This window comes from Bipolaris zeicola (assembly GCF_000523435.1).
Source record: "Bipolaris zeicola 26-R-13 unplaced genomic scaffold scaffold_454, whole genome shotgun sequence".
Classification (NCBI taxonomy): domain Eukaryota; kingdom Fungi; phylum Ascomycota; class Dothideomycetes; order Pleosporales; family Pleosporaceae; genus Bipolaris; species Bipolaris zeicola.
In genome coordinates, this window is record NW_006912503.1 from 1 (window position 1) to 9,259 (window position 9,259).

General features: G+C 49.2%; 4 protein-coding genes across 4 annotated transcripts; all 4 read right to left on the reverse strand.

The window, feature by feature from the left end:
• Positions 1-461: 461 nt before the first annotated feature.
• COCCADRAFT_10175 (uncharacterized protein) lies at positions 462-2,441 on the reverse strand (the record flags this gene model as incomplete). Its single annotated transcript, XM_007720349.1, has 6 exons — positions 462-1,239; positions 1,293-1,479; positions 1,529-1,889; positions 1,944-2,251; positions 2,317-2,331; positions 2,387-2,441. The coding sequence occupies 6 exons, from the start codon at positions 2,439-2,441 to the stop codon at positions 462-464; spliced, it is 1,704 nt and encodes a 567-aa protein (XP_007718539.1).
• A 1,443-nt stretch (positions 2,442-3,884) lies between these two features.
• On the reverse strand, positions 3,885-4,259 carry COCCADRAFT_42027 (uncharacterized protein; the record flags this gene model as incomplete). The annotated part of the gene is made up of 1 exon (XM_007720350.1): positions 3,885-4,259. One exon carries the CDS (start codon positions 4,257-4,259, stop codon positions 3,885-3,887), a length of 375 nt encoding a protein of 124 aa, XP_007718540.1.
• A 714-nt stretch (positions 4,260-4,973) lies between these two features.
• COCCADRAFT_42028 (uncharacterized protein) lies at positions 4,974-6,693 on the reverse strand (the record flags this gene model as incomplete). Its single annotated transcript, XM_007720351.1, has 4 exons — positions 4,974-5,019; positions 5,481-5,648; positions 5,714-6,179; positions 6,258-6,693. The coding sequence occupies 4 exons, from the start codon at positions 6,691-6,693 to the stop codon at positions 4,974-4,976; spliced, it is 1,116 nt and encodes a 371-aa protein (XP_007718541.1).
• Positions 6,694-8,111: 1,418 nt separating this feature from the next.
• COCCADRAFT_112443 (uncharacterized protein) lies at positions 8,112-8,399 on the reverse strand (the record flags this gene model as incomplete). Its single annotated transcript, XM_007720352.1, has 1 exon — positions 8,112-8,399. The coding sequence occupies one exon, from the start codon at positions 8,397-8,399 to the stop codon at positions 8,112-8,114; it is 288 nt and encodes a 95-aa protein (XP_007718542.1).
• Between the last annotated feature and the right edge of the window lie 860 nt (positions 8,400-9,259).

The following is a 9,259-nucleotide window of genomic DNA, read 5'->3' on the forward strand; positions in this document are numbered from 1 at the left end:
CGATAACAGATACAATCAATCAATCCGCTTCCTCACTATAGTATTTGCAGCTGCAAGTTGATTCACCACGTGCACCTTTATCGTGCCAACAGTATTGTTTTTTTATTGCCTCGATGAAGAAGATGAGCTTGTTGGACTGTTCACTGTGATAGATGTAACGTACAATCGAAAAAAAAATAAAAGAATTACTAAGTATTCAAGTGATAAGTGTTTATACATGTGATGTAGGATTCTTGATTAAACATTGTTTTCAAAACTTGTATACTAGCCGCTGGCTATACGTTTTCTGTTCGAGTGATGTAGAATATGAAATCTATGGTGTCATTACATCTGAACCATGTGAGTTGGAGGAGGCCTGGTCAACCAACTTCCTTGTTGGTTTAATTCCGCCATTTTCCCTATGATTACCTTGATACAACTGCCGAGCGATTGAATAACTATACTTGGCAGCAAAAACGTCTCTACTCTGCCTTGGTGACCGTGACCTGGGTGCCAATACTCTTATCTGGTTGCACAGAATCTCGTGGTGTACGTGCTATACAAGGAATGGCATTGCCTTGTTCATTCCCAGTCTTTGTGATGGCCTCTGTATCAAACGCAGGATTTTGCTCCTCTTCGTCGTTGTTCCGAAACAAGGCGTAGAAGACGATTGTCGTGAAAGCCATGGCACCGGCCAGACTGGAGTAGAAGATCATCAAATATGGATCGCGAGCCGCTTCAGCAATTGCCATGGCAAACATGGATCCGACGCCGGTGATGAGCATGTTGATGGATTGTACGAGGACTTTCATTTCTTTGGGCGAATGCGTCTCTGCGTATTCCATGGCCGTGGTCATAGCATAGACCTCGCCCACGGCCATGAGCACAAATACGGGCGTTTGTGTCCAAATGTTCGGTCGTTGCTGGGCGACCAGATGATGGCCCTCGCATGACGAGGGGTGATTGAAACAAGGCGGGGAAATGTAGATGAAGTGCTGTACCACGGCCGCGTACACCATGGAGAGCGAGACAAAAGTAAATCCAATGGCGATGCGAGTAACGGGTTTGAGGTAAATGCGTCGCTTGGACAGTGCTGGATCAAGAACGTATTCGACCAATGGACTGATGACGATGCATGCGACCTGGTTCATACTGGGCACGACTTCGTTGGGTGTCTGTCCTTTGTTCATGTCACCTGCTTGAGATATCAAATTGTTCTGCATTTGGTCGAAGCAGATGTAGAACATGATGAATGCTAGACTAAGAATATGTCAGCTTATCTGTGCTGGGCGGGTGGAGAGAGAGGTACCGACAGGACCCTGCAAGCACCTAATGCGCGTGTGATTTCATTGGAAAATTGGCTATTCCATGGCACTGTTTTGCCTCGATTCGCAAGCTGGTAAGCAGGATCTGTACGCGACATCTTAAACCCGTTGCGCGCAGCACAGCCAAGTACATTTGCCGCTGGTATCATTACATTGTCTGCAAGCGGAGGTTTTACTATGAAAATTAGCAATAATCTTGTACCAAGGCCGGCGACGGGTCATACCGAAGTATTTCTTGCCAACAATGATGATGGAAAAGGCCATGAGTGCACAGCTGCCGCCCAAGACAAAGGCGGGAAAGAAGCCGGAAAACCTCTCGATGCAAACAATTGGGAAGACCAAGAGTGCACCTACATTGCCAACCCAAAACAGGAGAGTATATATGAACTTGAGGGTAAGTTCAGGATCGACCACGACGACGACTTCTTCAGTCGAAGCAGCTGGCAGCCATTTGGAGAATTTTGTATTGTCTAATCGCTTTCGAAGGAAATCCAAGTATCGATTTCGAGACGGCGGACATGTTCGAAGTCGTGGGGTCCTGTCTTTGTACTGTGCAGCAATAAAGGATCTAACAGTGGCTTGCGACTGGTAGAATTTAGTAAGCAGTGCATATGCTTTGTAGTAACAAGTGAGACGTACACATCCGCCTCCCAAGGCGATCAAAGCCATTGACACGAGTAAACCCGGTAGGCCGGCTCCTCGGTCAAGCATGGTCGGGTAGGAGCTGATGACCAAAGCAATGCATCCTAGCACGTACACTCCTAGGCTGATGACCAATGTCTTGTACTGGCCCACGCGGCTGTCTACCAGTGGTGCAAAGAGGATTGGGCAGGTGAAGTAGACGACGAAGAAGCCGCAGAAGATGCGTGTTGCTGTTGCTTGACCGAGACCCAGGGCTCCCGGGGTGCCTTCTATGGTGTAATTCCGAGGATTCTCCATGTAATTTTCTGTAGCACGGCAGTGTCAGTAGTGGCCGTGGTCAACTGACAATAGGGAGACGGAGAAAACGTACGCCAGGGCGCAGAGACTATAGTCAGAAAAAAGTTAGTTGTTGGTAGACCAGAGTTTGAAGGCGTACCTACTGCCCCAAAAGGCTGCTCGCTCCCAGAAGCCTACTACAGCCACTATCCATACCATGGTGGGAACTCGGTCTGGTACACGCCTCAGCTTGCAGGTGCCATGTTCGCTCTCTGACAGGTCAACGCTAGACGCCTGCGTGGTTGAGCTCTCAGGTTGCCTTTGTCCGAAAGTCAGAGTCTAGCGCGATGCGGCACTGAGATAGCAACTCACTTGTTCATTGTTTGATACCGCAGTGAACCAAAGCACTCTGCTTCCTCGTGGGCTATATAGTGCAAACAAGAAGGGTTTGCTAGCTGAACACTGCCGAGATTTGCGCTATATGTACTAGGTGCTTCCTAGAAGTTTCCCTCCATACAGATAGACGGGTGCCTGCACGCCACTCTCCACGTCTCAGGTTTGGCTTTGATGCAGGCACTTGGGCCAATGAGCCAGATTGTACCTCTGGATTACAGCATACAAAACCTCTCAACAGGTCATGTTCCCAAACTTGAGCTTCGGTTATGATGTATGTGTTACATACGTGGTCCTCGCCGGTGGCCATACCCTTTACTACAGGCAAGTATGGTGATATAGCAGCGGGGGATATCCGCACAGTCATTACATTATGTCCTTGAGTGTACCTGGAAGAATCAACGGAGCAGCCTAGACTAGCAGGAAGGGTATGCGAAGTGATTGAAAAAGGCAAGGTGTTAACCAGAAAGGTGTTTTGAATGGCGACGACCAAGACCAAATTAGTCAAGTGAAGGCTGTGGCTTTCCAATGGCGCGAGCATTTTGGATCCGGAGAATATGGCTGGCCAAGCCAAAATTATAGCTGGACAAGTGCCGATTCAGCTGGTCACGTCATCCAAGTGCTGTACAAAGACAGCTCACACTTGTATCATGAGTACTCATCACCAGGCACTGCTGATCTAAGGCCCAGGCCAATGTCACAGCGTGACCAGTCCAGGTTGTTTGTTATGCACAGTACCTCCATGCAGGGAAACAGAAGGCGGAAAGTATAATCGGGCTTCAATGGCGGTGAGAAGGTAGACTGGGTAGCACAGCCATCAACTGGACAGCCACAGTAACTAACGGTCAGGCCTTAGTGCACGCCCTGTTGTTTGCTAAACGCGCGTTTTCTCGGTGGGATTCGATGCGCATACAGTCGCAACGGATGTGTACACACATATATTGATGTGTGTGTGGGTGTGTGTGCACACATGTATGAGATGAAGATGGTAACGAAGGGGGTCGAAAACATGGAAGCGCGTCGCGTCGGACCGTGGGGGGTTGCAGCAGGTCATGGGCGGCAAAGGGCGGGGGAAGACCGGGCTAGAATGCGCCCATAGGCAAAAGTATGTATAGTAAGGCCTAGGGTGCACGCGGCCCATAAATTCCATCCTCTGCCGCTAACGCCGCGCCATCAACATCCTCTATTTTTTTCCTCTTGCTCTCTCGACACAAACTCGCCATACACGCCCACAATGTATCATCTGGATGGAAACCCGTCGTCGTCGGATCACACCCTCTTCAAGGACCTGCTCAAGATGACGACATCCAAGTGGCAGTCGATGGTGAAGAAGGACCCAGCCCCAGTCCAGGTCCAGGTCGAAGCCAACACAAGACCATGCGTGTCAAGAAGCTCCACCCAGCTCTCTCTGCCAAAACCATCCGAGTAGGCTTCATGCGCCCCGACTTGGGTGCAGTCGGCCAAGCCATCTCGCACATTACAAGACTGTCCCATATTACCCGGTCGGGCCTGTCCTACGCCCGGTAAACCCGCAACCACTATAGACGACAGCTCAAGGGGGGCATTGCGTCTTCCCCCCCAAAAAAACCCATGGATCAAGCAGCCCGCGTTGGCTCCTTGCGGACTATTGGCCGACCCTACCATCTAGAACCAGATATCATGTCCACAAGCAAGACGCGCCATCAGTGTCACGAACCCCTCATTACTGGAAACTCCTTCGGCAAAACCATTGTCCACTCCGGCAGTTTACCACGATTTCGCTTCCCCGACGGACTTCAACATCCATCGCTTGTCGACTAAACAATGCCGCTTTGTCAATGTATATGGCACGAGTCTGCACGCGAACACCCCGTATACATGCACGTGCATATTGTGTGGTGGGGCCGAAGCTAGTAGACGCAAGCGACAAGCTACCGAATACACTACTTTTGTACGGTGCCGCAAGAAGCCTGTCGACTAATGGACACACTGCAGAATGTACATGGAATGTGAGGCCTTGGCTTTGTCTGTCCACCTAAAGCCTATTTGTTTTCTATTAGAAGGCTGGGAGCTTATTGACTCAGTAACTGTGCTCCATGCAAATTAGACTTCCCCGTGGTCGGAATATCTCGACTCGGCGAAAAGGCGGTTGGTTACATGGTGTAACTATATTAGTTAACTAAGATTTTTTTTGTACAAGTGCCTATGTGGTAGGCGCGCCCTAATGATAATACAACCCCGACCACATCCACAAATGCAGTTTGGTCAAGACTTACAACGTTCAAATTGCGTGATAGCCAGCCCGCAGTATTTTCCCTATTGAACCTGACCTTGACACAATCACACTGCCCTGGAACTTGACGCAGTAAAGACCCAGGATCAAGCCGTCATGTGGCCAGCAAATTGTTTCGTCCTTGGCCTGACCCTGACCCGTAGTAGTGTTGGTGTTCGGCTACCGAATATTCTTGAAACTGGATCCCGGCTTCTCCGGAATCAATCGCATTCCCGCAGTAGTAATTTCGGGACTTTACAAGATTTTCGCAAACTTCTGATCCAGTTTGCCAGTTTGTAGACAAACGAATTCCTCAGGAATCAACTTGTGGTGCGATACTACTAGCTTCCGTTTACAAATCGCCTCCCCCGCAAAACAACCTGTCCGCAGGCGTTAACGCATGATTTCTCGCGGAGAAATGCCCTCGGCGTCCGGCGCAAATACGTCCGGTTTGGGTAGTAGGTAGTAGCAGTAGAACTTGGTCGTGTGATGTCTTCGGAGAAATAACCCCCTCCCTCCTCCCATGCTTGACGACTTCTTAGTACTACTACTATCCTGACTCGCGATTGCGACAACGCCGTATGTGTCTTTCGAGGTTATCTCTCCGCGCAAACCGTTTTTGTGGAATGTTACATGCCGGATTAGGACAGGAAAATGCTTGTGCTTGGTACATGTCTTTGTGGACACTTCGCTCATGCCTCCGCAAGTCGGCTTTTAGCGCAAATGCCGAAGGGCAGTGCTGACAGCGATAGCGTCGACGATGCTTGCGGTTGAGATGCATACTGAAGGCCCATTTCTTAGCAAAAAACAAACAAAGCTATCATTCGCATTCCATTACTTGACTTACTTGAGCTGCCCTTTGGTGGGATACGTTGTTTCGCATGCGTCGCAGTCGTAAGACTCAGCTGTCTTTCCGGATTGTGTAGTACAAGCAGGCCCATCTGCGTCACATGGCTGCGCGGACTCACCACGCCCATCCCGGCCAGTATCCGACAGTTCACACGACTTTTCGCTGTTTCGAGAAGAACTGGTGTATTCGATAGGCGAGTCCAAGAATGGATCATCCGCGGAAACACGTGTTGTAGCTTCAGAAGGGGACGAGGTTCGAGGCGTTGATATGCTCGTTAGTGCCACAGTCTGTAGACTCTCTTTACTACTCTCTGAGTCGATGCTTCTAGACATGGCCCCTCTCTTTTGAAGCCAGGGAAATATGACTGGATTTGGAGCGAGCTCTGCATCCCAGGGGCTAATGCACTGCTCTTCGCCATTCGTTCCACTGACCCTTTGTCTCGCCCAGCCAAGATGCGCAGGAGCTACAGTGAGTAGCTGAGATGAGCCCTCTATATACACTAATCAGTGAAAGCTAATACGCTTTGAATAATTTGACGAACCGCTCTGTGGCACGATACGTTGTAGGTATGAAGCCTTGTCAATGCCCAAGACTCGATCGGCTGTGACGGCTCGTGCAGGTTTCGATGTCTTGTACCTTTCTTGCCTCGCCCATATGGAATCGACAACTGGCGGACGCTCATAAGGAGGTGGGTTCAAAATTGCATCTTCCCCGTTAGTATGCTCGAGATCGCAGAGCTTTCTGAAGGGATCCAGCTTGCGTCTCCTGATGCGGTCTCTCATCCAGACCCAAACCATCGGTGTTGCCAGAACGGCTACGATAGCGAGACAAATACCAACAAACATGACGGAATCTGCTTTCGAGCTCCTCCCATTGCGCGGCAGTAATGGTCGACTTCTCCCTTGTGTTTGACGCGACATCTCTCTCGACATGGGTTGGAACAAATTTTGCATCATATGCGCCTTTCGTGAAGCCATGATTCAGAGAGGCCTCACAGTCAGGTTCCCCGTTTGCAGTGTTAGTGACTGCTTGCCCATCCAGAGCATGAACTCCCTTTTACGACAGCACTGGCTTGTTTGTAGTTGCTTGGTGCCATGACGATTTGAGGCTGAGGCTGGGAGGCATACATAATTTGGCGGCAGGACGTGATTGGGTAATCATATTCGTCGGGTGGATGGACATTAGCACATACGAGAGACCTTTTGATTCGACTGATCTGACGCGAATCCCATTTAGGAGTTGTGGCTTCGATATTAGCCCATTTGGCCCCCGGTTAATGTCCTGAATGGAGCTCTCGTGTGGCTTACATGGGTCGATTTCACATAGTTCAGTTGGGTACATGTTTTACTGTGACACAGATATCACTCCATGGGATAGAGAAAAGCTTACATAAGAGTCTTGGGTATTTTGTATCAACGTGCTGTGTTGTCATGTTGCTGGCGTGGGAGTACGCAGCTCATCTGTGAGGGGCAGCAAAAACACCAGGAAATCTCACCGGCAGGGAGGCGCCGCCACCAACTGATCCTAAGCAATCCTTCGATTCGTGGACAAACTATGCGCACCCAGACATTATCCACAGGGCCCATGCTGCACTGAATACACCATAGGGTGGCCGTACATTGGTTTTGTTGGTGTCGCTCGCTACTCGTATCCTTTTAATAGTAGATGTCTAGAAGTTTGCAGCTTCAGCTTTCTAAAGTTTGTTGTGCAGCACGAATTTCTCGAGGGCAGCACATTGTTGAAGGAGTTTTGCAGGAAGTTCGGATATGCCACAACTGGTTGAACTTTAAGCAGTCCATAATCCTTGTTTATATGCCTAAGTTCACTCTCATCCACCCTGTTTTTCACTACTTAAAACTTGAGACAAGCGTGTTCAAAGAAGGAAGTCTCGAACACAGTATCCCCGCGACAGGGGTAATGATCTGAACCGAAGGCTTTTCTATGAAAAACGCTTAATAAATGCAGCATGCAGTGAAGAAATGACTTGCAGGCTACTCGTGAAGATGGCCGCACAAATTCGGGTAACTCATGAACGAATAGCGGCGTTGTTTTGCTGTCACCCCTTGAGTACAACAAGGAAGGTGACCATTCCCTTGGACAATGTATTGTATATTATAATATTATTTCCAAGAGTCCATTAATGATCTCAACACAGACGTAAAGGGTTGGAGATGGGGAACATGTATCAGGTGAACGCGTAGAGAAAGGAAGAAGTGAAAGATTCCCATTGAACGATTGAGTGTTGCTAAAGTACAGAAATATTGCCAACCAATGTAGAAAAGATAAATCAGATCTTATCGAAGCCAAGTTGCTTATCAACTAGTATGTCCAAGCAGCCTAGTTCAGACCCTCGAACAATTGCCCCTAGCCTTTACAATCATCGGAAAGATGAAACTCAGGCATCCCCACCACGGCGATATCGCCAGAGTTCTTGGTTCCTTCCATCACGATGCTCGTCCAGATGACTTCCTTGACCATAGTATGTCGCATACGCCGCGTTCAGACTTTCATGGTGTTCTCGTGTATGTCGCTTGATAGAGATCCATAAGCTTCGTGTCTTGCTTGGCTCTTTCAGTGTGGATCCGCATGTAGAGGAGCTGATGGATGTAGCAGAAGAAAGCGATTTCCAGGGGTTCAGCTTGTCAGTCGATGTGCGAGGTGTTGTTGTTGCAGACATGGACATGACTGGCGAACGTGTTGTGGAGTTTTTGTGGTCTGGTATAGTACTTTTTGGCCGAGTTGGTGTTTTGAACTAAAGGTTTTGTAGGTGAATTGAGTGGCCCTGTTTCCTCTTATTACGATGCGACGTGTTGGTTGTGATGGTTGCCAGAGAAAGGCACGAAAAGGAAATATGGGTTGTGATTTGTCCGGTTCAGGGATACTGGAGTGTCCTTGCGTGTAGCCGTGCCGCAGTGCAATCAGTGTGTGTGTGGGCGCGATTGCGTCTGTAATACCTTAGGTCCCAGTGATGGCTCTTATTGATCTTGGGTCGGCATCACACTTCTTTATATACGGCTCTTTACTTTACCGTTCGCTGGTACTTAGCCAGGCTCTGCAAGCTCCAACCTTGTGACTGCATCATTCTACACGATCACGCCCTTTTGCTGTGCCAAAAGTTACAAATCTCTCAGTCGTCACGTCTAAAAGTCAAACATGGCTCGAGCGGAGACTGGCGTACCTCCGCGTCCCCACAGTATAGCCAGTAGCGTGCATGATGTTCAAGCCACTCACTCCCATTTTGGGATGCGGCTAACTTTACAAACGGTGAATGACGTGAGGTTACCTGGTTTCTGCAGCCAACCACCCGAAAGCCGGGTCACTTCACCGTGTCGATGCAGGGGTGGTGTGCAGTGTGCTACTGGATGCATCCCAGCAAGAAGTGAGTAACGCGTGGAACACGAGAATTGACAAGTTGGGCGTAGGGCGCGCGCCTTATCGAGATTTGCTAAGCGAGACGTGGGCTAGCAATTACCGTGTCCGTGCGCGCAATGCGCCGAACCATCAAAACACCTACATTATCTCAGCTCCACAACAACACAACGC